General features: G+C 42.8%; 1 protein-coding gene across 4 annotated transcripts in view; it reads left to right on the forward strand.

Moving 5' to 3' along the window:
• Nucleotides 1–27,824, forward strand: part of LOC133064008 (RNA binding protein fox-1 homolog 1) — a 436,966-nt gene that overhangs the window by 402,835 nt on the left and 6,307 nt on the right. Inside the window, exon 12 of one of the 4 annotated variants that reach the window (XM_061153950.1) lies at nt 16,015–16,067. The exons of the other annotated variants lie outside the window; for them this stretch is intronic. Coding sequence (XP_061009933.1) covers nt 16,015–16,067 — 53 coding nt within the window. The remainder of the gene's footprint in view (nt 1–16,014; nt 16,068–27,824) is intronic. 4 annotated transcript variants of the gene reach the window in all.

Raw genomic sequence — 27,824 nt, forward strand, 5'->3', positions numbered from 1 at the left:
GGAGAATTCCAGGGACAGAGCAACCTGGTGGGCTACCGTCCCTGGGGTCTCACAGAGTTAGACTTGACTGAGGGCCTAACACTTTCACTTTTACTTTCACTCATCCTGATGAGCCCTTCTGGGTCCTGCAATTAAAAAAAGAAAAAGTTGCTCTGTGAACTTGTAATAAGAATGAGTCACTAATGTCTGTATTTATATCGTTTGCTACTGCAGTGCTCAGAATAGCATGTACAGCTTTCAATTAGAACACTGGGTTGAAAATATACATTCATACATAGTAGTGTATATAATATATTCTTATTTTTTATTTATATTCTTGTCCTTCTTTTTGGTTTAAAGTTTACTTTCTTAACTGGTTCATTTTTTTTTCCCCAGTGACTCAGGGTCCCCTCAGGAAGAGAAAATGAAGCTGATTGATCTAGACAGCTTTAGGGTAACTAGAAAGAAACAGGTACTGTCTGTAAATTTCATTTTCCAAGGTACACAAGCCAGATCAAAATAAATTTTATCAATAAAACTTGCCATACAAATGAAAATGCTCCTGTGAAAATGTTCAATGAGGTGGAAACAGAGGACTTTGGTACTCTCACTGTTTCCTAAGACTTCTTGAAGTTTAATAGTAGCTGGGCAAACTTTGATGCAGATCATCTCTCTGTGATAATTATAATAATTATTATAAGAACAGTGACAGCAACAATGTCTGTGTTTGGAGCCCTTACTCTGTGATTGGCACTGTTCAAGGTGCTTTATAAACACAGTCATGGACTTGGCATACCAACCCTATTAAATTGATGTGGCCACCTCCATTTCACAGATGGGGAAGACAAGATTGGGGAAGGATGAAGAAGAGGCTCAGTTCAGCTTGAGAGTGAAGTCTATGCTGTTAGTCCCCAGGCTCTGAGCATCTTAGTAGCGCAACCTTGAGGAGTCATTTCTCGGTCCTCCATCACCACATGTGTGATGGGTTTATTGATTCCACCTCACAGAGTGGCTCAGAGGTTTCAAGATACTGCCCATGAAATATTCAGCACATCAAGGGGACTATATAAAATGTTCTCATTTTTATTTTCATGTTCTTATTTCCATAATCCTCATTCCAATTTTTCGTATTTTGTTTTATATTCCCATAACATCCTCCACTAAGAGTTTTAAATCTGGAGAGTAAGAGTGAGCTTGGAGGAAACCAAGACGATCTAGGTTATTTTAGTTCCACCTGAATTTGAGCGTTTGAATCTGAGCATTTGAATCTGAGAGTTTGAGAATTTGAATCTGAGCGTTTGAATCTGTTGTTTCTTTAACCCATTCCAGAGTCTATCAAAATTTAGGGACAATAAGGATCAAATCTACTCAGCTGATTATGCTGTCAACATGACTTTTAAATAGAATAGGTAGGAGTCTGTGCAAATCTAACCCTTTTGAATCCACTGAGTTCTGGAATAACTTGTTGTTTTGCTTTATTTCTTTTCTTTTCTTTTTTTTTTTAAATGGAAAACCATGTATTCAGGGGCTACATAGGTCCTTTAATTTGATCAGTCCTCAGAAGTTCAGATTTTGATAAATCAGGATTTCTTAAAGTGAGCAGTCTTAGGTGACATTTCCTGCCACTTTTAAAATCTTTTCACCAAGTAGATTTCTCTTTTGAAGTTAATTTTTCGGCAGTTATCTCTTGTCTGTCAGGTAGTACGCAACACTTTGGAACAAATGACCTGATCAGGGAAGCAGTTTAGTTAGGGCAGCCATATAATGATCATTTAAGATGGATCGTTTTAAATAAGCCACTTAAGTGATTGTTTAAGACGGGATAATGCATCAGAGAAGGGACGCCCTGTCAGTGATGACGCTAGGAACACAGGCTTCACCTTGGACTATTGAAGGACAAGGAGGACACGTGTGGCCATCCTTAGTGGAACTCCCAGGGCCCGGGTGGGAGAAGCAGGTCCAGGCACGGTGATGTGCACCCCGGGAAATCCGCTATTGGGGTTCAAGTCCAGTGTCTGTCAGTCTAGATCCTGGATCACTTCTATCCCCTTATACTGTTGTTACAAAGTCAGAGCTAAGGCACGTTTGCCACTTCAAATAGTCATAACGAAGATACAACTTAGTGATTAAAAAGTGAATGGAATTTCATGCTCTCATTTATTTATTTTCCCTATGGATCAATAATTCTGATTGAGCATTCACCAAACAAATTACGATAACTAAGATAATTATATTTTCTGCCAGCCTGCTCTGCAGATGGACAATGATTCTATTTGATGAGGACTGAGATGGCCTGGGAAGAGTGAAGGAGGGAGTGTGTAGTTCTTGATGGTAGCATCAGTGTGATTTGGGGAACTCGTGTTTATGAACACAGAGCCCTCAGTGATGAAAAGTAAGATGTCTGTTACTGATCGATGTATTCCCTGAGTTTCTCATTTTTAATTTATACATATGCAGACACACACACACACACACGCACACATTGAGAGAAAAAGTGCCCAAATTTTTGTTTCAAGAACCAGTTGCCTTGGGTCCATAACCTGTAATGGCTTCTTAACAAGTGTTAGGCACTGTCGGATGAATATATAATTTAATTGAAGCTGTTAAAAGAAGAAGTAAGCCTGTAATAGTCAACAGACTGGACCAAGAAGGAGTTGGGGAGATATTAAAGGAAATTCCAAACCCAATAGACCATGGCTGTCACAGCCATGTGGGGAGCTGTGTTTGCCAGTGACAAGACAAGATATAACAACTCCTGTGGTCATGTCATGGCCTAATTACATACTTTTCGGGTTGCAGATCATTGACTTGATGGGCCACAAAAAAGCAAATAAAACCTCTCTTTTCAGTAATGTCATCAAGACCCTTCAACTGTGAAGGGTTTAGAGGCAGGTGAGAAAGCCCAGTGCTTTCCAGAGGCCGGGCAGACACCTCTGATGAGAAATTGTACACAGAAGCCTCTGGATCAGCCATTTCCATCGCAAATAAAGACCTTTCCTCATAGAAGACAGTATTCCAGTCAAGTGGAAGGGGACAGGCCGTAGATAGACTCTGGGGCTTCTCAGACGGTGCTAGTGGTAAAGAATCTGCCTGCCAATGCAGGAGATACAGAAACACAGGTTCGATCCCTGGATCGGGAAGATCCCCTGGAGGAGGAAATGGCAACCCACTCCAGTATTCTTGCCTGGAGAATCCTATGGACTGAGGAGCCTGGCAGGACCCTATAGTCCACAGGGTCACAAAGAGTCGAATACAACTGAAGCGACTTAGCACACACACACAGATAAGCTCTGAGCTCATGAAACATTCATGAATGTGACAAAAATTAAACCCCCTCCCTATGCCTTTTTTTTTTTTTGGTCACTATCACATATACTAGAAGATCTGTCTTTGCAGGTAAGAGGGAAATTTTCATTAAAAATTTCTAGTATTTCTTTTAACGTTATCAAAGCAAGTTCTGGCTCTTATACCCATGAAGAGAACTTGAATTCTCTTCCAGAAGAACTGACTTCTGTTTACATGTAGACTTTACTTTCATATTTGTGTGTAATACACACCTGTGAACTGTCATTGGACAAAAATAAATAACTTATGATTTTCTCCCTAGGGTAGATCACAGTGATTGACTCTTCTGGAATTAGATTCTCCTCCAAACCATAGTGCATTTCATCTTTAATTAACATCTGAGACATTTAGAGTAGGGACTGCTATCAGAATTTAGGGGGATGGTAGTTGGGTAGGAGGGGCTTCCCAAGTGGCTCAGTGGTAAAGAATCAGCCTGCAACGCAGGAAACACGGGTTCGAATCCTGGGTTGGGAAGATCTCCTGGAGGAGGAAATGGCAACCCACTCCAGTATTCTTGCCTGGGAAATCCCATGGACAGAGAAGCCTGGCAGGCTACAGTCCATGGGGTCAGGAGAGTTGGACACGACTTAGCAACTAAACCACCACCACCAGTTGGGTAGGAGAGACATTGAGGGAATTGCAATAGCTAACTTGTCCATGCTGTCTTTGTTCCCAGCTTATTCTTGCTACATAATAATCAATGTTTGGATCAATCAATAGATTTGGGGGAGAAGATTCAGAATCAAAACCAAACAGCTTTTTCCCTTCATTATCGTAATCACTTAGATTGAAATGCCTTGGCCTGAGAGTCTAGAAATGCATCACATGTCTGATAACCTGGGTCAGTGGTTCCCAGTGTTTTTGCTGCTGTGGAATTTCTTTAAAAAGAAAACTAGGATTTCTGGATGCTCCTAGCATCCTTTTAATCCCTCTAGCATCCTTTTAATCCCTCCTTTCATGGGCCAATGTTGTCATTTGAAATTTGATTGCGTTAAAAGATGAGAGACTTCCCCCCACACACCATTTCTACATGGTTAAAGGGTTTGTGGATCACTTCTAGACACTAGAATAGGAGCCCACATGGTGGGGCTGGGGACACATGAAAAATGTGTCCCTGAAAATATTAGTTCCATTGCTTTCCCAGAATGATAATTTCTCTGCTGCTTTGTTTTTTTTTAAATTGTTTTCTTTAACGTCTTTGACTTGAACTTAACAAACAACAGGGAAAGAAGTACTTCCCTTATTCTGTTCTAATTTCAAGGTTAGAGGGGTTCACACTTAGGGTCCTTAGACACTTGCAGTGCAAAGCGTGATTCCTTGACCAACCAAATTCCAAATTGGCCTCACCAGGAACTTGTGAGACACGCAGACTATCAAGCTCCACTTGAACCAGAATCTACACTTTTAAGATCCCAGGGAGATTTGTAGGTGATTTGTGAGAAGCACGATTCTCGAGGTGCTTCAGTTCTACCCCCGTAGGCGTTCCCAGGTGGCACTAGTGGTAAAGAACCCCCCTGCCGGTTCAGGAGGTGCAAGAGATGCAGGTTCGATCCCTGGATCAGGAAGATGCCCTGAAGGAGCAAACGGTAGCCCACTCAGGTACTCTTACTTGGAAAATCCCACGGACAGAGGAACCTGATGGGCTACAGTCCATAGGGTCACAGGGAGTCGGACATGACTGAAGCGACTTAGCATGCACACGGGCGGTAAATGAGGTTCACTCTGGGTTCTCCCTCCACAAGTCTTGCACGTGCAAGAGAGTTTGTCTTTGTAACGTGTTGATTACTGACTGTCTCCTCTCTGCTCTCTCCCTTCTTCAAGGAGAAGGTCAGAGTTGCCCGAGATTGGTTGGCCCTCACGATCCATTTTGTTATGACTTCCTCCCTCAGCTATCCTAGGGCCACCAGTCATCATTTTCTTTACCCCAGAGATCCAAAGCTAATCAGAATGATTCTGTGCTGTTAATAATATCTCCTCATGGGTTGTGTATAACTGTAGACTCTCCCTGTGATAAAACTTACCCTGGAAAAGTCATGTCAGACTCCTCTTACGTTTATGGAGCCCCTGTTTTGCCATCTGCTCAAGACAGAGTATACCAGTTAGAATCAAAAAGAGGCAAAGGTAAACACTCACTGTTTTATCAACTGCAAAAAGGTGGTGAAAAGCATGGTGTTATCAATAATTTGACCATTGACAGGTTTTTTAGGGCATACATAGTTGAGGGCGTCCCTGGTGGTTCAGCAGTAAAGAAGCCACCTGCATTGCAGGAGATGCGGGTTCAATTCCTGGGTCAGGAAGATCCCCGGAGTAGGATATGGCACCCCACTCCAATATTCTTGCCTGGAAAATCACATGGACAGAGGAGCCTCGCGGGCTACAGTCCATAGGTTCGCAGAGTCCGACACATCTGAGCAACTAAGTGCACACACACACACACACACACACACACACATGGTTATTTGAAATTGTTGAGGGACTTCCCTGGTGGTCCAGTGGTTAAGATTTCACCTTCTAATGCTGGGAGTGTGCAGGGAGCTGGGATCCCACATGCCTGTGGCCAAAAAAAAAACCAAAACGTAAAACAGAGGCAGTATTGTAACAAATTCAATAAAGACTTCAAAAATGGTCCAAATCAGAAGAAGAAAGCATTGAATATATATGGACAAACCAACTAATTAAATCCATCTGAAAGGACAGATCATTTTTAGCTGAGGCAGTCTTTCAGGACCCACTGTAACACTAACATGCTGGGAACCTGTGGCTTCCTCAACTTGTCATTGCCCTGGTCAGGAGGTAAAGCGGGGTGTCTCACACTCCTTGTGCCTACTCTTTGATTGGTGCCTGCATTGGCCAATCTTTGCTGATTCACCTACAGATTACCATCAGAGAATGAGATATTTAGAGCCTGAATCTCAGTTCGTAAGTTCCTTACTACACGAGATAGTAGTGGCAAGCTAATTGACCCTCCACTGTCTTATCATTAAAGGGGTGGGGGGGCGGGTAGTGAGTGATGCCTGCCTCCTTGAGTAGTTGTGATAATTAATTGTGGTCATGAAGAGAAAGCTCCTTGCATAGCACTGATGCTCAGTAACACTCAGGATATTATCATCAACATCACCATCCTTATTATTATCAACAGCATCACTAAACTAGGAGCATAATTTGTTTTCTTGACTCAAAAACGAATCCTTTCCTGTGGCAGCAGGTTCTCTGAGTCAGAAAGTTTTGCCTCTAGAAGATTTTTTTGTTGGCTTTTCAATCTTGACTTTCATCCTAGAAACATGAAAACACATTGACCTGAAATTGGCCCAGAGAGTAGAGCTTAAATGTCCTCACCCCAGGCAAAGAGAGGTGACTCTGTGTAGTGATGGATATGTTAATTAGCTTGATTGTCATACTCGTTTCACGATGTACATGGGTATTAAGTCATCACTTTGCACATCTTTTAAAAAAAAAAGCACTCTGTACAGCCTGGTTATAAACAATTTTAATTTGTCAATCATATCTCAAAATTGGGGGAAAAAATAGATTGGGCAAAAATGTTTTGAAGGAAGAAGCAACTGGGAACCTTGTGATCAAACAGCCTCTGCTTCTGTTCCTCTTTCTCCTGGATTATTTCTTCTTTTTTCATGTCCAAGGGGGGAGCTGTCAGGCTACCAGGGGCGCATCAAGTTCGTAGGAAAAAACAATCGGTTCTCCCAATGTAGACCCTGCCCCCAAACCAACATGGCTTCAAAGAGTCAAAAAAAAAAAAAAAAACCAAACCTGCCTATGTTGTCCTTTTCCCATCATACTTGATGAGATGTCCAATGCTGTGGTGGTAGTGGGTTTTCGGAATTCCCAGGGATTAGAACGTTTCTGGAACTTTCCACCATCAGCTCCCTTTGTTTTGCCCACAACTCCTAGGTGTACCCAGACCATCTCAGTGTGGCCTCTCCACCATCCAGAGGCTCAGCCTGGACCCCCTGTGCTTCTCCTGAGCCTCCAGGAGCTCCGAGACCCCCTCCTCAATACTAGGTGGCTTCTCCCAGCACAGCGGTCCCCAACCTATTCGGTGTCAGGAACTGATCTCATGGTAGACCGTTTTTCCACATCCGGGGGTGGGAGTGGATGGTTTGGGGATGATTCAAGCGCATTGCATTTATTGTGCGCTTTATTTCTCTTATTATTACATCAGCTCCACCTCAGATCATCAGGCATTAGATCCTGGAGGTTGGGGACCCCTACTTTAGAGAGTAATACATGCTGTTCAGAGAATCTGCCAGACCCATTTCCAACCTGTGATTGGTACCCCACTGTGCTCTTGTTTGCCTGCCCAATGAAAGCTGAGGTGGAATTTTACCTTCCTGAAGGTTGCAGCCGCCTGTAAAATGACCTACAACCTCAAAAGATTCTTAACTATCCCCACTTGCCCTAAAACCACAGAAGCCCAGGACTTAACAACACAAACAGCCAATGTCTTTGTGGAGGGAGAGAAGCTTACAGTGTTCATGAGTCCATGCAGCTGAAAAAAGAAATGTCTTCCCCCAAATGGACTTCCCTAGCGGCTCAGACAGTTAAGAATTTGCCTGCAATGCAGGAAACCCAGGTTTGATCCCTGGGTTGGGAAGATCCCCTGGAGAAGGGAAAGGCTACCCATTCCAGCATTCCTGGAAAATCCATTGGACAGAAGAGTCTGGTGGGCTACAGTCCTCAGGGTCGCAATGAGTCAGACATGACTGAACAATAATACACACCCCAAACAAATTGCTTTCCCATTCATGTTCTCATTGATCTGCACATATATATACCAAAAAAAAAAAAAAAAAAAAAACCCTAAGAGAGGGCTGTGTATGTGTGTGTGTGTGTGCACGTGCATGTGCAAGTGCAAGTGTGCTGTTTGTTCCCATTTTCCAGATGAGAAAACTGAGGCCCAGAAAGATGAAATGATTTTTCTATTAGAACGCAGCTTGTGTGTGACCAGGCCCAGCTTCCAGACTCTGCTAGTTCTCTTTCACTTTAGCTGAGAAAAGCAGTGCAGTGGGAACAAGGGAGAGTATTCAATTTTGGAGAAACTAACATTAGAGAAGAGGGCTGTCCTCAAGGTCTCCAGGAAATGGAGGTGCCCTTGTGTTTGAGTGTCTGTAACTCAAGAGGTTTGGTGAGGAAGATTCAAACAGGGGACAGATTCGCGGGACTTAACTCCTTTCACATTAAACTTTTTAATGTATACAATGTTAGTGTAGGAACTGTTGCTCCATGAAACAGTTTTGAATGGGTGTGAATGCATTCCTCTTTTTAAAAATATCAGGATAGGCCATTTCAGAGGAGTCTATAGTCAATCTACTTATTTGCTTGCTTTTTGTACTTCATCTTGATTCTACATGACGTACATATGATTTTATATATATATAAAACAACAGGGCAGGGAAAAATATGAATCTGAATGGAATTTGTACAGTTCTGGAACTTTAGAACTGAGTCAGTTGGGGGGAGAGAGGTAAAATACTGATCACAAGCAAATCAGTCTTCCTTTCAAGGTGATAAAACTGAAATATAAATTAGATTATGAGCTTTGAGATAGCCAAGCCCAGTAATAGACATTTCTCAGTGGTTTAAAGACCACATGGCATCAAATTCCTTAAGCTTAGCTGGCTGCCTGGCCCATCGCAAACCCTCGTTGAGAATCTGAGGAGAGAATGAGTCACATCAGTAAACTATTTAGCAAAGATACCAAGTAGAACTGTAATAGGAGCATCTTTTGTCTGCATATTATATTTATGCAGGAAGCAATCATGGCTGGATTCTCCAAGATTCCAGCAACTTTTTAAATATGACCAACAACCTGATTGGTGTTCCTTTCTACCTGAATTTTATGTGTCAAAAAAGAATCATCCAGTAAGTATAGTTATTTAAAAATTAATAACTATTAAATATATTAAACAATGTATTAATTACAAATGCCAATAATTAAAATATCAAGAATTATAAATGATGGAAATCAACAGTAGCACAATTTAATTTAAAAAACAAAAGAAGATGCAATTCTTATTTCCTGTAAAGGCAGGGTACCTATGTTCAGAGAACATATGTGAGAAATTAGTTCTCAGTGCTGGCAGACACATTAGAAACACCTGTGTGGCTTTTTGGAACTACCTGGGTACCACTCTCCAGAATTCTGACTTAAATGATTGGTTCTGATCATGGGTATGTTATATTTTAAAAGATGGTCTGATCATTGAAAGAAAAAGTGTTAGTCACTCAGTCATGTCGTGTCCGACTCTTAGCAACGCCATGGACTATAGCCCACCAGGCTCCTCTGTCCATGGAATTCTCCAGGCAAGAATAGTCGAGTGGATTGCCATTCCCTTCTCCAGGGGACCTTCCCAACACAGGGATCAAACCCAAGCCTCCTGCATTGCAGGCAGATTCTTTACCATCTGAGCCACCCTGGTCATCGGTATTTTGTATTTTTTAAAAGAATCTCAGAGTACTATCAGGAGAACCTCTACTTTATAACTAACAGATACCCTGGAACTTGCAGATCGAATTAAATTAACTTTGTCCATTGCCATCTTGGGGCTGACATCTGTCAGACCCGAAGACTCCCTTCTCAGGCTGAAGGGATACTTTAGAAGATAGCCTTGAAGGATTTTAATCACATACCTGTGTGTCTCTGTGTGTTAGAGTGAATATTCATAGCATTGGATACAAGAGGAAACTCCTTGTGAGTGGCATTAAGTATGAGTTTTGTGTAACAATAGAGACAAACATTTACTAAAAGGCCAAAGAAGGGTAAATGACCAGCACCTTTAACAGTAAAATTTAAACCAGTATTATTTGATCTCCCGTTCCCTCCACCCCGACCGGGCGGGAAGATTTCTCTGTATCTTATTCATACCTAACCCTTCACATACCCCCGAGCAACTCTGGCTGGCTATTATTTTCATTTGACTCTTAGAATTCAGTTGTGGGTGGTTTGTCGAAGAAAAGAAAATTGCCAAGAGATGAGATTTAGCCTAAGATGAAAAGCAAAATATTAAGGATAATATAGCAAGTTCCAGGACTCATTTATGTGTTCCCACCAGCAGAGTCAGATCCAGAGTCTAGGTGGCTGGTCTGTGCAGCGGTGCCCAACCTTTTTGGCACCAGAGACAGTTTTGTGGAAAACGGTTTCTCCATGGATCGGGGTATTGTTGGGGGATGGTTTGGGCATGATTCAAGTGCATTACATTTATTGTGCACTTTATTTCTATTGTAATGACATCAGTTCCACCTCAGATCATCAGGCCTTAGATCCCAGAGGTTTGGGACCCCTGAACTATGGAAATCATCGTAAAACATCATGAAGTTTGGTAATAGATTAAAAGAGAGAAAGACTATGAAAAAAATAGACAAGTCACACCCATTATTGACTCCATAACCTTTGTGGGAGCATCCCTGAGAAGAATCTTAGACAGTGAATGAGACCTGGGGTCTTGGAATCTAAAAAAATAGAACAGATGAATATATATAAATAAACAGACTCACAGATCTAGAGAATAGTGGGGAAAGGAAGAGAGGAGGGGTAAAAATAGGGATATGGGATTAATAGATACAAACTACTATGTATGAAAAGAAATAAGAACAAGGATATATTATAAAGTATGGGATACTTAGCCATTATTTTATAATAACAGTACATGGAGTCCAATCTATAAAAATACTGAATCACTATGTTGTACACCCTAAACTAATATAATATTGTAAATCAGCTATACTTTAGTTATAAATAACAGAATAAAATATCAAGATATCTTGATTCTGATTTTTATATTTAAGCAAAAAAAAAAAAAAAAAGGCTCAAGAGTCTTGACCCAATGCAGCTATCTCCAGAGTTTACCTCCATCCCTTAACATCTCATTCACATCACATGACCTTTCTCTGTCTCTGTTACCTCATCTGTGGAGATGGGGAGGATAAGAGAGATTGTCAGGGAAAATAGATGAATGAATCCATACACACAGCACTCAGCAATGACCTGTCATGGATACGCGCTCCATCAGTGTTAGCTAGTGGCCTTTTGGTGTCCACATTCCAAAGGACCAAGACGAACACAGCCTTCTGTCTTGTGCTCCGTAATCGACTATTTCCTCATTTTTCTTAAATTAGCCATCCTCTCTTCTTCCACAAAGCCTCCCGCTATCCAACAGTCTTCTGGGAAAGGTGGGCTTTGAAGCGAAAATGAAAATGAATTTACAAGAGATGGCTCAGCATGTTTTCCCAAATTTCTCCATGGTAAAAAATTACCCAGGACCACAGTTCCCTCCCTGGAGGTATTGTCCAGATAATCAGACCTCCCTCCTGGCAATTCTCACGCAGGTGGTCAGGGTTGAAACCCAGACATCCATATTTTTTAACAAGCATTCTAGGTAATTGTCTTTGGGAAGTTTGAGACATTCTGGAGTAGAGGGAGGGGTCAAAAATGGGGACGAATTATAGGTAAAAAAAAAAAAAAAAAAAATGGAAAAGAGAATTAGATGCAGACTCATTAGGGAAAAAATGGAAAGACCCAACCAAAATGAGCTTAAGTGAACCCATTGGGAAGAAGAGGAACAGAGAAGGAAGCAAAAACAGAGAGCATGATATTATGGCCGCTTTTCATCAGCTTCTCCTGCAGAAATGAGGTTTAAAGTTCATTATCTGAGAAGGCTTTCAGAAAGTAAAAGTAACCAGTCCTGGGTCATGTGTGATTTTCTATGATCCAACCTCAGAAACCATGCAACTAGGTTGTCTCAGAGACCAGCACGGCAGGTGGCAAAATGGAAGTTGCAAGAGAAGCAAAATCGATGACCGATTCGGTGTTCCAACCCCCTTTCTGCTCTGCATTTGCAGCATCCCCAGTGCTTTGCGGCCATGGCTGAGCAACCATGCCTCTTTCCAGACTCAGTCCCAGACCGATGAAGTCAGGACCCACCCGAGCAGAGTTCAGCTATCCCGGGGCGGTGCTAGTGGCAAAGAACCCATCTGCCAATGTAGGAAAGGGGTCAAATCCCTGGGTCAGGAAGATCCCCTGGAGGAGGGCATGGCAACCCACTCTAGTATCCTTGCCTGGACAATCCCCTGGACAGAGGAGCTTGGTGGGTTTCAGTCCATACGGTCGAAAAGAGTAGGTCAGGACTGAAGCAACTTAGCACAAGTGAATCTAGGAGAGCTTCCCTGGTGGATCAGTGGTAAAGAATCTGCCTGCCAAACAGGAGACATGGGTTCAATCCCTGGGTCAAGAGGATCCCCTGGAGAAGGAAATGGCAACCCATGCCAGTGTTCTTACCTGGAGAATCCCGTGGTCTGAGGAGCCCGGAGTGCTGCAGTCCATGTGGTCACAAAGAGTCAGTCATGTCTCAGACTTAGACTTAGTGTTGCTACTTAACATCAGCATAAATCTAGGAGCCGCCAAGGTGAGATCCAGTTAACTAGACAGGTGCTTCTCTCTTGGCTGTGTAATACACTCACCTGGAAGTCTTTAGAAACTACTGATGCCTGAGACCCACTCCCAGAGCTACCCATTTAATTGGTCACTAGGCTTTCTAGGAGCTCACTAGGGGTTTACTCTGTCCGGCCAAGGTTGAGAAAGATTCTGCCAGGCTTAATCATTGACAATCACTGAACAATCCAGTTGGCTAAAAAATCAGGTCCAACTGTGTTTGACGTTTACATCCTCAGGTCTGTGTCGAGAGTCAAGAGGAGATTAGGATTAGCAAAAGGGGACAGGCCCCAGGCCAGCCTCCTTTCCCCTCTTAAGAGTTGACCCGGATGTCCAGAGCATACCTGGGTTGCTCTGATCACTGAGTTTTCCTGTCACTTGGAGCACAGTGGACTGCTCTGCTTTGTTAATCTCTTCGATCACACCTCTCTCTGGTCATTTGGAGTAAATGCTTTTACCGAGAGGGTCGTATCATTTATGGGCAATCTAAGATAAATAGTTTATCTTCAAGTTAAAGTAGGGAGAAACAGAACCACATTAAAATGTCCTAACAGAGGAGGCAGGGTGTTCCAGGTGGCTCTGTGGTAAAGAACCCCCCTGTCAATGCTGGGGACCCAATCCCTGGGTCAGGAAGATCCCCTGGAGAAGGAAATGGCAACCCGCTCCAGTATTCTTGCCTGGGAAGTCCTGGCGGGCTACAGTCCATGGGGTTGCAAAAGAGTTGGACACAAGTTAGCGACTAAACAACAGCAGCAGAGGGGACATAGACACCACGATGAAACCTGCCCCTTCTTCTCCTCAAATTCCTCTGTTGACCTGATACGTGGGGTACCCCTTGCCAGGCTCTTATTTGCCAGGCATTTTCTATTAACTGTGCTCATAATCGATTGATGAAAAAAAGTGTAGTTTAGAGGGGGAAGTGATCACACAGGCTGACTCCAGGGAATTAATGAGCTCTGTAAAAACACACTTTTCTGAGACATTAGGATAGACTTCCTGGGATGTAGGGGGATTGCTTGTATAGATTTAAAAAATAAAAGTCAGTACAGAATTAATACATCTGAATGGCTACTGCTTTTTAGATATATGTTTATATATCTTTTTTTTTTGGCATTGCTGCAGAGTCCATGGCACATTCCTTAAAATAACACTGTTGATGATAACTCTAAACTCTAAACTTTGGCTTGATTTGATAGTCCGAGGTCATCTGAGGCAACTCTTTTGAAGACAGTGAGTCATCAACAGGAGTAGTTGCCTGTGTTTGGAAATTTACTCAGGAATCAACGGCACTGAAAAAGCCAAACATTAGTTGTTGTTTTTTTTTTTTTTTTAAATAAAAGAATAAGAAAAAAAAGAATATGGAAAAAGGATAGCAGTTTTTTTAAAGAGAAAATATATCATGTCAAAAAAAGAGGGCTATGAAGGACAATCATCATATTTCCTAAAAATCTGGTACAATTAAAAAAAAAGGGTCAAATTTCTTTATAATCATGCTTGTAGGCTGTATTTTTTACAAAGGGTCTCTCTTCATTAGATCATTTTTTTTTTTTTTTTTAAATTTCTGTTGTTTGCCTCTCATGGTTTTCCTGGAGTTTAGCATGCTTGACAGTCCCTTAGGGAAAATTCAGAGGAGAGATTCAAGGTAGTACTGTCTTTAGGATGAGTGGGTAGGGATGTGATGGAGCCACCTCATGAATGAGGCCCTGCCTCGTAGATAAGTGAATAGCTGTTCCAAAGAGCTTGTCTCTTTGGATAAACCAGATGACCCTTCTTGGTTACTGTAGCTTCTTCTTATGGATGTGCTAGAAACAGAGGTCCTTCCAAAGTGCTTGTTTTGTCCACCCAATAATATATTTGTAATTTGAGCTATCCATGTCTTATGCCTCTAGAGTCAGTCCAAGGTGAGCAAGTCAAAACAGATATTCAACTCAAGCATCTTCATTTTTCAGGGATATTAAGTTTACTGCTCCTCAAACCTTGAAAATTTGATACCAGGTAATGATGGGGCCCAAAAAGTTTGTGTCAGAGCTGAAAGATAGTCAACGACACTGACTTTGTTTTAAGAGAGGTAATAAATGAGCTTAGTTATGACTTTTATTATGGTGGGTGAGAAATATATGCTGTCCTCAGACCATGTATGAGTTTTGTTAAGATTTCATTGGCATGGCAATGATGAGACTCTTCAGCTGAATGTTAGATTCTAGTGAATTTCCAAGTGGTAGCTCTATGTATATTCCAGGGAGTTACGTTTTGCAACAGAAAAACTTTCTTAAGATGTTTTAAGGGATGCTCAATCACTAGACCAATCAAACTAAAATGCATTTATCTTGGTTCTCAATGATTCCCATGCACAGAAGACTCTAACAAATGAGAATTAGAAGCCTCAGTACTCCTACCTCTGAGGCATTTAAGAGCCTTGCCGATCTCATTGGAACATTTTTGTAATCTGCCTGACACAGATGTTCTTATTTCTGGAGAAACAGACAGTACCTCTGGATTAAAATACATTGCCTTGTGGAAATGCCACAGTTGGAAACATCTTAAGAGACTTTTATCATCTTTCTGGATTTATTAAATCAAAGTGAAATAGCATTTTCCATTTTTATTTTCTTTTTTAATACTGCATCGTTAAAAATAATTTGGCAAGACAGGGTTTATTTCAATTGATGAGTTCTCTTACCTTCTTTATGTAGCAAGCCTCATTTGGTGAGAAAATTATTATCCATAACATGATACCATTTAACGTTCTCTTCAGAAATGATGGCATTGCTTTTTCTTTCCTTTAAAAAAATTTTAATATTATATTATAATAGTAATAAAGTCTGGAATTGTATGATTTTCCTAGCTAGTTGCAGTATACTCTTTTTCTAATAGTCTATTTTTTTTTTTTTAAGCATAGTCTCCTTTGAGTGTAAGAAATCCATAGAAGCTCAGTTTGAAAAACCCTAAGCCTTAGAAACCCACCCTGGCATGATAACATGTTAGTAACACAGAGTATTAATATCTCATGCAACAGCTATACATGGTCCATGTTCTGACATCACCATGATTTTGTGGAAGGGTTCCCTCGCATGCCTGTTTCATGATCTTCCTAAACTCTCCAAGCCCACGATAGCAACACATTTCCTTGCAACATCCATTCAAACTCAGTACCCTTCCCTTACCTCATCTGACTACATCGAACCAATTGGCAGAGAGCGCATTTCCCCCTGAGCGAGCAGTATTGTGAATTTTATCTTCTCTTCCAGAAATCAGTTCGTCTTCGTTGCAGCAGATGAAATTTCTTGTAACACCTCTGCAGGTAACAAACATTGCTACTTCTTGGTGCATCCATCCGACTCTCAGTATCCTTTGTTTTCTTTTATTCCCTTCACATGCTGCAGTCGGTCACGCTAGCAAGTTGAGTTTAAAAAAAAAAAAAGTCATATCTTTGGAGTTTAGCTGGAGCTTTTAGGCTCTGCTGTCTAAAAAGACAGTAGGCGTTTTGCTAACTTGGATGTTTTATTTCCGGTTTTAATAATACATGATCCAGAAAAGTAAGACTATATTGAATGAAGCCACAATAAAATATTACAGTATAATCAGTGCTCTTAACATTAAAATACTGAATAGGGGAGATTTTAGGCACACAGACATGGGACTTCTATGTTTTGGGACGTATTATGTCTGGGTTCACATGGGTTTCTATGGGATTATTTGGGATCTTTATGAAATGACTGTTATATATTATAGGGCCTAAAAGACTGAATCTATAAAGCTGGAGGCATTGGGGAATATAATAATCTCTGTCTTATAAGAAGAAGATCTTCATTCCATTAGTTAAAGATCTATTTCCTTTCTTTTAACACATATTACAAGTAGGAGGGCATGAGAGAGACAGAGTCATCTGTTTTTAAAATCAGTCAATTGGCAGGTGGAAATTGCCCAGTTGCATGGTATGTCCATCAAAATAACGCCTGTCTTTTTGCTTTGATGTGGTTCAGAACAGTTGTGTTTGGACTTTCATTAGTATGAAATTACTTGATTAAATGTCAAGATAGGTGAGTTGCCTTAACTAACAACAGAATTCTTTTATTTACTTATTTATTTTGCTTTTAAGCCTAAACTATGGTGGAAACAATGACTAGGAGATCTTACCAATGTGTTGCTTTTAGCCAAGAAGGGAGGAAATGACAGCTCATCCCCATGTCACTGAGTGTGCCTTGACCTTCAAAAGCATACATTAAGCAGAGCCCAACATATAGACATTCATCTGTCACCAATCACGTGCTATCCATAGAATGGTGAACAAAAGCATGTTTGTAGCACTTCACCCCCTGCTTAGGGTCTTTGGAGAGAAATACATCAGGGGAGCAGGGAGAACTAGAAACAGGTGCCCAGCCCTCCCTGATTTCATTGATAGTTTCAGTCTCAATATTTTTAATGGGTTACAGTCTTCCCCTGGGAGAGCCTGAGATATGCATGCTCATATGTTAAAGCACTAGCTTGCAACCTTCCTAGAAAACCCTGCTCTTTCTCTTCTAACCCCTAGCCTCAAATATCTCTATTTCTCCTTGTGAAAGATGGTGAATTCACTAATGCCTAATGATAGAAGGTGGGGAGTCCTATTGCTGGAGGTGGGGGTGGGGGTGACTCTGGGAAAAGAGTCACTTAACCTTTGCAGAACCTACAGAGAGAATGGAGAGTGCGACTGAAGGGGATATCAGCTTGGGGTGGGGAGGAATGTTGGCTTAAAATGTTAATGAGCATCCTTTGTGGCTGGGCTGGTCATCCAGAGCCTCCATCCTCCCTGTGAGCCTGAATGCATGTTCCAGGGTGTCTTAGGCTCTATTTGACATCATAAGTCAAACACTGCGAAGTTACCACCTAAGAGGTAGATATCGATTTTGCCCTGTGACTTAACAAACCCTGCCTTGTAAGCAAGTGGTCTGCATACAATACTTCGAGGAGAAGCTGCAGATAATGAAAGTTTGCCTGAGTCGAGAGAGTGTTTTCGCCTACCTTGTCTAATTTAGGATGGCTGCTCCGTAAATTCTTAATGAATTGCTATTGATCAAATTTCAAATTGAGAGAGATATCCCTGTGGCTTTGATGGCCATATTAATAATATGTTGTATGCTTCATAAGGTTCAATTTGAACTCTGAATTTTGAATCAAGCGTGAAAAAGGAGACACCCATATCCATCAAATGTGAATTATCTCCTAGCCAGATCACTCTCCTCACAGAATGAAAATGAAAAATCAGAACTGTGCAGTCAACAAAGGTTGTGACTCATGGTTTCAATGAAGTCTTGCTCACAGGCTAGAAAAAACCCAGGGCACCCACACCCTAAGCAACCCAACCATCTGGAGTTCTCCCCTCTCTATATAGAACAACACTCCTTGTTGTTCAGCTGCTGTCATGTCTGACTCTTTGTGACCCTGTGGACTGCAGCACACCAGGCTTCCCTGTCTTTCACTATCTCCCAGAGTTTGGTCAAACTCAGGTCCATTAAGTTGGTGATGCCATCCAACCATCTCATCCTCTATTGCTCCCTTCTCCTCCTGCCCTCAGTCTTTCCCAGCATCATGATCTTTTCCAGTGAATCAGCTCTTTGCATCAGGTGGCCAAAGTATTGGAGCTTCAGCTTCAGCATCAGTCCTTCCAATGAATATTCAGGGTTGATTTCCTTTTGGATAGACTGGTCTGATCTCCTTTCTGTCCAAGGGACTCTCAAGAGTCTTCTCCAACACCACAATTTGAAAGCAGCAGTTCTTCGACGCTCACATTCCTTAGGGTGGGTCTGTTGAATTTTCATGTCCCCTGGATTTCAGTATTTGACCCCAAGAGGCAACTTATCCTATTTAAATGGGGGGAAAGGCGATTGATAAAATGCTTAAAATCTGTTTGGAGGGCCAGATCCATTTGATACCTGAATTTCTTATGAGTATGCGTTATTTTATGTGGCTGCCTATGGGGGCAGAGATGGCCAGACCTTTTTATCTGTGGCTTGGGGCAGAGGTGGTGAAATACAGATCATCCAGTAGGAGCAACAGGAACTCTGAAGAGTTTTTCTTTCTGTTCCCAAAGGAAAAGTGAAGATGCTTCCTTGGGTCTTTGATAGAGAGACCCAAGTTATTTTGGTAGAGCCAAAATGTCAAATATTAATTCTCCTTTGCTACACACATGCATGTGTTGTTTATGAGATTGTACTCACATGGGAATGTATTTTTGTTGTCAGTGGTATTGGTTGTTTTCTTCTTAATTTTGTTCCTGAAAGACACGTGTTTACGTGGCTGTCTCATCCACCTTGAACACATCCATGGCTTTCTCATTCTGTAACATCAGGAACCTTTGATGAGCTGGATTCTGCAAAAGGTGGAAAAAAGGGCAAGGTGATTTTCCCTCTTCTTCCATCCAAGTCCTCCCTGTAGCTGGGGTTCATTGGAACTTTTTTAAGACTGTCAGGGGTTGTAGCTGTAGCATAATGTGAGTCTTATACAAAAACAGAGGTTGAAAAGCATGTGACTTATTTTGATAGAACTGCTGGAAGTTCATATCAGTTAATTTGTACATGTTGGGTCATCACTGTTCCATCGGTTCAGTTCAGTCGCTCAGTCATGTCCGACTCTTTGCGACCCCATGAATCACAGCACGCCAGGCCTCCCTATCCATCACATACTCCCAGAGTTTACTCAAACTCATGCCCATCGAGTCAGTGATGCCATCCAGCCATCTCATCCTCTGTCGTCCCCTTCTCCTCCTGCCCCCAATCCCTCCAAGCATCAGGGTCTTTTCCAATGAGTCAACTCTTCGCATGAGGTGGCCCAAGTATTGGAGTTTCAGCTTCAACATCAGTCCGTCCAATGAACACCCAGGACTGATCTTCTTTAGGATGGACTGATTGGATCTCCTTGCAGTCCAAGGGACTCTCAAGAGTCTTCTCCAACACCACAGTTCAAAAGCATCAATTTTTCGGCGCTCAGCTTTCTTTACAGTCCAACTCTCACATCCATACATGACCACTGGAAAAACCATAGCCTTGACCAGATGGACCTTTGTTGGCAAACTAATATCTCTGCTTTTTAATATGCTATCTAGGTTGGTCATAACTTTCCTTCCAAGGAGTCTTTTAATTTCATGGCTGCAGTCACCATCTGCAGTGATTTTGGAGCCCCCAAAAATAAAGTCTGACACAGTTTCCACTGTCTCCCCATCTATTTCCCATGAGGTGATGGGACCAGATGCCAGCTGTTCCATACATCACTTTAAATAAGTCCAGAGCAGGCTTTCCTTCCGAGAGCCTCCATCCTAGTGCAGACCAGACCTCAAGTGATAGGACGATATTGGAGGGTCATCTGTGGTCTGACTTCTTTTTTTATGATAAATTGGACTGCTTTGTGGATCGCAGTGTGACCAAAGCAGAAGAAAGGGAGTCTTGCAGCAAACCCCATGAATGAGCATGCAATGTACTTGCATGCCAAGTTACGGGCTTCTCGGTGGCGCTAGTGGTAAAGAACCTGCCTGCCAATGCAGGAGTCCTAATAGATGCTGGTTCAATCCCTGGGTCAGAAAGATCCCCAGGAGGAGAGCATGGCAACCCACTCCAGTATTCTTGCCTGGAGAATCCCATGGACAGAGGAGCCTGGCGGACTACAGTCCACGGGATCGCAAAGAGTCGGACACAACTGAAGCGACTTAGCACGCATGCATGTGGAGTTATGCAGTAGCTATAATGAATTAAAAAGCAAGGGTAGGGTAGAAAGTAAGTTGCGATGCTCCTTTATATTCACTGATCAGAGATGGCCTCTCTGAGAGGGTGATACTGGAGCTGGGGCCTGAGTCAAGCCAGGGTGTGAGCCAGGTGAGTAACCTTGGAACCGGAAGCATCTCAGGCCGCAGCAGTAGCCAAGTCCGGAGGCGCTGTGGTCAACGCATGCACGAAATGTTGAGGCTCGGCGTGGCTACAAGTGTAAGTACAGGGAAATTTTCAGAGATTACATCAGGAGGACAGCCAGGGGTCCAAACAAATTAGGACTTGGAGGTTACGGAAATCATTTGAGATTTTAAGTGTGATTGGAAGACATTGGAGGGTCAATGGTGGTCTGACTTTTTTTTTTTCTTTTAATGATGAGTTGGACTGGTTTTTGGATTTGCAATATGGCCAGAGAGAAAAATACAGAGTCTTGAAGCAGCCCACAAGGAGGGGTGATGCTGACCTGGTTTAGGATGATGGCTGTAGAAGAGCAGAAAACTGGTTTCTTGGGCTGTATTTTGACAAGAGAACAAACAGAATGTACCAGCAGATTAGAGAGACGTTCAAGGACCGGTTTGTGTTAAATGCCCACACCTTCCCTCTTCCTCCCAGGGTGTATCGGTCATTTCATTGAAGAGTTAAGACCTTTTGAGAGCAGAGAAGACAAGCCCTTCATCCCTGCAGTAAATAACTGTCCCCCAGATAAGCATTCCTGGTGGCTCAGAGGGTAAAGAGTCTGCCCGCTATGTGGGAGACCTGGGTTTGATCCCTGGGTTGGGAAGATCCCCTGGAGAAGAAAATGACAACCCACTCCAGTATTCTTGCCTGGGAAAGACCGTAAAGGAGCCTGGCTGGCTACAGCCTATAGCATCACAAAGAGTACGGACAAGACAGTGACTTCACTTTCACCTTCAGATAAACTTTGTTGAATTCCCCAGGTTATAGTCGTAACTTGCTGTCATTTATTGTGCAGAGTCCATGTATTAGCAAATATGACACATTATATACAGTGTATACATATATATGTATGTATGTATATATGTGTATATAATTCATTACAGTATCTCAGTGAGGTAGAGGTTACTATCACCATTATTTGCAAATTTCAAAAGAGCAATATGAGGTTTGGTAACTTGGCCATGGTTACCATGGTTACACAGGAGTCTCTCTGATGCCACTGTTCTCTCCACTGAATAGCACTGCCCCCAAAGTGCTCCTTTTCATCTTGACCTTGGAAACTTGACCTTCACTTCCAGATGGAATTCTGCATTCTTCAGTTGCGTTGTCTTGCTTCTAGAAAACTAGTATTTGTGAGTTGGGGAGTGGGCATAGTTGTTCAAATTTGGAGGGGCCCAAGGAGTCCTCCTGCAGTGCAGGAGACACTGGAGACATGGGTTGGATCCCTGGGTTGGGAAGATCCTCTAGAGAAGGAAATGGCAATCCACTTCAGTATTCTTGCCTGGAGAATCCCATGGATGGAGGAGCCTGGAGGGTTACAGTCCATGGGATTGCAAAGAGTCGGACACAACTGAGCGACTGAAAACGCATGCAGTAGGATTAGCTATTTATTAATTGTTTTCTTTCAAACAATTATATACTAGGTATATACAAGGATATTTATTTTCTTTAATATTTTTGAAAAATTGCAATCAACCTGAGTACCCAACAATGCAGTGGGTAGATAGATTAAAATATAATATCATTAAACAATAGATTATTATGACACAACCAAGGCGACTGATCACCACCACCGGGGAACTAAATGATTCCCTAAACAGATGGTCCAGTGGGAGTTTATTTTCCTTGGCCCCGACTCCTTCATACAGCTCGTGTGTGCTGAGCATATGACATGTGGGGCCCAGGTCTAGGGGAGCAGAACTGAGTGGCAAAGAGAAAATTCTGTACATCCAGGGGGGACAGAGGGTGACACCAGCCAAGGGTATTTTAGGGCGATTCTCCACAAGTCTTTCCTTTGCTGAAAAGCAGTGGCTAAAAATCAACAAAAAAGATAAACTGTGCCCTGGAAAGTACCAGACACTTTGAGCTCATTGTTCTGGCTACCAGTTGCCGCCTGCCCAGGGGAGTGTGTGCACATATTTGTGTGTCTCTGGGATGCAGGTGAGGCTGGGTCTCCATCTGGCAGCAAGTTTCACCCCTTCTAACGTGCCAGGTACCATCGTGTTGGTTGGGAAGCCGGCCCGGGGACAGACTCTCGGTCCTTTATGAGCACTCGATACAGACACGTGGGGCCTGGGAGGAAGCCTGGACCGAACACACCTGCAAACACTGCTGAAACCAGTCTCCTTGGGGTCGTGGGTTGCTGTCCACTTTTATTAGAGACATTGTTTGTCAAGTTTGGGGCCACAATGGGGAGTGTCGCTACCCCCTTCCATCTTTTTATTCCCCACTAACCTGAACACACACATACATGCTTGCACACCCAGGCAGCTGCACTAAGACTTCAGATACTATTTAGAAGAAGTTTCTAAATTGACCACTCCTCTAATTGATCCTTCAGCAGATTTCATCTAACGGTCTCTCCTTTCCATTTCTGTGATTTGATTATTCAGCAAAGTTGTCATGCAGCAAATCGATCGGTAGTTAATTGGTCTGTTTCCAGGAAAGTGTGGTGTGTGTTCTAATAGGGGACGTGCAGGGTGCTAAGGGAACATACAGTGAAAGGAACTTAGTGAAGATCCTCCCAGTGTTGACTGAGTGCTTACAATGGACCAGACAATGTTCAAAGCCTGTTACGTGCAATCATAATACCTCCTAAAAATGAAATGTCTTTATCAGTTTACCTATGAACATTAACCATGTCTAGAGAGCTCTGAATTAGCCTGAGTAAGGGAGGGTTAATCAGGGCAGATTAAAATATATATATATATACAACAGCAGGTATCACATGTCAGAGTGGGTGATGATCACCTGCAGCATTTATTACAAATGCATAAACAACAAGGTCCTACTGTACGGTGTGGAGACTTATATCCTATGATAAGCCATAATGGAAAGGAATAAATAAATTTTTATTTATTTATTTTTAAAAATTTTATTGGAGTAGAGTTGCTTTACAATGTTGTTAGTTTCTGCTATACTGCACAGTGAATCAGTTGTACATATATCCCCTCTTTTTTAGATTTTCTTGCCATTTAGGTCTTTATACATATTGAGGAGAGTTCCCTGAGTGGTACAGTAGGTCCTTCTTAATTGTCTATTTTATACATAGAGAGTATATGTGTTATTCCCAGTCTCCCAGTTCATCCCACCCCTTCCTTCCTTCCTTGGTATTCTTAAGTTTGTTCTCTACATCTGTGTCCCTATTTCTGCTAGTGAAGTAAGTCAGAAAGAGAAAAACAAACATCATGTAATATCACTTATATGTGGCATCTAGAAAAATGGTACAGATGAACTTATCTGCATAATGGGAAAGAATATTTAAAAATGTGTATATATCTGTAGCTGAGTCCCTTTGCTGTACAGAAGAAATTAACACAACATTGTAAATCAACTATACTTCAATTGAAAAGTACTAAAACTGAAAAAATAAAAATACAGATTCCACTCCATCTTGCCTTCTCCCTGCCCCAGAAATTCCAGTTCCTAGATCTGGAGAGGGAGCCTGACAATCAAAGTTCTTAGGCCTTTCCCCAGACCATTCTCACAGAGGAGACCTCAGCTCACATTACAGGAAACACTGAGTTGAACCGTCAGGAATCTTTTGTCTTTCAATGAGGAGAGCATTCTGTGGATTTTTCTGGAGTTGTTCTCTGCAACATGGTGACCGATTACCACGTGGCCGTGGAGCCCTCTGGAACACGCTTGGTCCACGTGGACGTGAGCTCTCAGCATATGATACACAGTAGATTTCAACAACCTAGTATGAACATAATGGAAAGTATGTCACGCATTATCTTTATGTCAGTGACACATTGAAATGATACTATTTTTAGTCTGCTGGATCAAATTAAAATATAAAAATAAGTGACACCTATTTTCCATTTATTTTTTTTAATGTGGCTACTGGGAAACTTACAATGTCCTATGTAGCTTGTCTTTGTGGATCTTACCATATTTCTATCAGAGAGCCACAGTTTCATTCATTTTGCTTAAATGAATCTTGAAAGAGTATGTGTGCCCCAGGAATGGATCTCTTAGCAGCAAGGATGCTCACCTGGAATTAAAATATTTCGACAGTTAACCTGGACATCGCTAGTGTGTTGCATTGTTACTCACTGTCGTGTCTGACTGTTTGCAGCCCCATGGACTGCAGCACACCACGCTTCCCTGTCCTTCGCTATCTCCCAGAGTCTGCTCAAACTCATAGCTAGTGATACCATCCAACCATCTCGTCCTCTGCCGCCCCCTTCTCCTCCTGCCCTCAATCTTCCCCAGCATCGAGGTCTTTTCCAGTGGGTCAGCTCTTTGCATCAAGTGGCCAAAGTAGTGGAACTTCGGCTTCAGCATCAGTCCTTCCAATGTGTTTTGACTTGATGTTTTAATTTTGCCTCTGAGTGTGTGTGTGTGTGTGTCTGTCTGTCTGTCTATATGTGCTGTAGCGGGACTTCTCTGGGGCACAGGCCCAGAATCTGTCTCCCTCTCGTCCTGTTAGTCAACCTCTTAAAACCATTGATCTGCTTGCATGGGGCTCAGAGGTTGTTGTACCCATGGCTTCAGAAGGACAACTCAGTTTGGGAGTAGTTCTGACACAGGTATTCCAGGGGTTTTACTGGAGGAACCCCGCGTGGAACAGAGAGAGGGCATGGGCCGAAATTCTCTGTCTTTTAAAACAAACTTATTTATTTCTTTGGATGTACTGGGTCTTCATTGCTGCACAGGCTTTCTCTATCGCGATGCATAGGCTTCTCATCTCGGTGACTTTTCTTGTTGTGGAGCTCCGGCTCTAGGTGCCTGGACTTCAGTAGGTGCCCCGTGGCGTGTGGCGTCTTGGGCCTTGAACCCATGGACTCGAACCTGTGTCCCGTGCCTTGGCAGGCGGGTTCTTAACCGCTAGACCACCAGGGAAGTCCATCCCTCCTACTTTGGAGGAAAAGAATCATGAGACTGAAAAAGGCCATCTGCGAAGATAATCGTTTCAAATCCAAGCTAAGGAAGTGAGCCGCAGGGGAGTTCAGAAACGTCAGCGTCGGGTTGGAGTAACTCTGTGGCTCCTCTTGGAGAATGCCATCCACCACTACTCTGTCTTTCTTAGAGGTTTTGAGTTATGGGATTGACTCTGCTTTCTGACTTGCATGTCTCGGGAAGCTTTTAGAAAAGTCCTGGTCACCCACATGGTCTGCAATTATAGAAGTCATTGCCTAGATGAGACCAGGAGAAAGCTGCAGTCGTCATAGTGGAATATTCCTTAGTGAGTGCCTTCACCAATGCCAACTGAGCATTGAGGCCTGAGGCCACAGGAGTGGGAAGGGGAGCATTTCCTGGCTAAGCCATTGCTTTCCAAATAGCAGGCCGTGAGGACCGTGGGGCCGTGTGTAGGGCCCTCCTTATACACTCTGTGGGAGGTGTGTGGCTGGTGAGTATTAAGTTCCCAAATACCTTCCAGACTCTATCTTAGATCTGATTATGACTATGAAGGCACTGTAGCTCCAACGGCATTGCAGATTCTGGGATTTTGACCCCTCATCAGGGATCTTGGTTTGAATGCATACTCTGTAGCGCTTCTCATCATGGTGGGGACTTGAGTGTTGGTACCTTCTTGCTGTGTTGGGATCGTCTAGGAGACCTACACTACACTGGGAGCCTCATTGGAGGATGAGCCTATTTTATTCATCTTTCTTCCCCAGGGACCACCCCCCCCCCCCGCTCCCCGCCCCCGCAGCTATCTTTGGGACAGGAAGCGTGGGGAGGTGATGCTGAAATAAGAATAAAAGTTCTGGGGAGCATAGCGACTGTGAATTCAAATATACCAAGTTAACTCTATGGAGTGAAGTTAATGACAGTGTTCTTCCTATGCCCCTATAAGAAAACCACTTGACTGTTAGAACCCAGGGGCAGGATACCCACATGTCCCTACTCTATTTCATTCACACCCAGCTTGTTGCAGCTGGATTTAGAAGGTGTTAATAATAAGTAGTATTTACATTTCTCAATCGAGTTGACAAAGCTCTTTCACAAACATGCGTTCATATTTCCCATTCAACAGGCAACTTATATATTCATTTGACTCCAGCATATCAAGTTCAAATATAGCCATTGAAAGTACATGTGTAACTCATAAATGAGACAGAGCTTCACTTCCGAAAGCATCTGTGGGTTGATTGCTAGAACTACACGCGATCCTGATCCTTCGGGTGCCCCTGCAGACCAAACGTCTTGGCAGGAGTGAGAGGTCGGCTTATGAAACTCTGTAGAAGAACCCTTGTATCATAATCTCCCCTCTCTGTAGATGGCTTTTAAATGCCCCTGGTTTCCTTTCATGAGCTTTATCTGTGAATTAGGCAGAGCTCAGACAGAGCAGAATCATTTTACAAACAAGGATGATGAGCTTCAGAGAGAGTTCCCTGCATCACTGATCAAGGACTTTGCATAGGGAGAACTTGAACCTGGATCTTCTGGCTCCAAGCTTTCGTCCTCCGTGGGGCAGGTCAGCCTCCTGGTTTTCTTGTTGCAAAGGTCAAAAACAGAGGAGGGTTCATGATGGCCATAAGCTGCAGCAAACTAGACAGCAGAACAGTTATCTTGTTTCACTTTGTTTTTTTCCCTTTGATGAACTTGGATTTCCCTGATGGTTCAGACAGTAAAGAATCTGCCTGCAATGCAGCAGACCCTGGTTCAATCCCTGGGTCGGAAAGATGCCCTGGAGAGGGGAGTGATAAACTTAGTGGCAACCTGGCCTCTGTGAACACTCAGGGGTGATGGGAAATAACACACTGTGTATTTTGAGACTCAAGGAACTTTTCTTCTGCGCATCTTGAAGTGTTTTGATTGTCTTTGGGAGCAGGTGATGTAGAATCTTCAGAAAGCATAGCTCCTAGGATGGTGGCTACTGACAGAAAGGTTATGATGGATACCGGGGTCTTCCCAGGCCTCTTGTCTCTCCTTACCCCTCCTTCACTCAACAAGTGGCATTGGCTTGCTTCCTCGTTCACCTGGCCCATAGTTAGTGCTGTGCTAGACAATGGAGAGAGAGGAGGAAACAAGAGAGATGCCGCCCAGCCCCTGGGGTGGGCTGGCATCCCAGAAGGGGCATAGATACACAGTCGGGTCGGGAAGTAAGTCACCAAAATGAATGGAGATCTGCTCCGTGACGTGAAGGATGGGGATGTGGTTGGAAAGTGTGCTTAAGAAAGAGCAGTCAGGGA

Source organism: Dama dama, chromosome 10, assembly GCF_033118175.1.
Source record: "Dama dama isolate Ldn47 chromosome 10, ASM3311817v1, whole genome shotgun sequence".
NCBI lineage: Eukaryota > Metazoa > Chordata > Mammalia > Artiodactyla > Cervidae > Dama > Dama dama.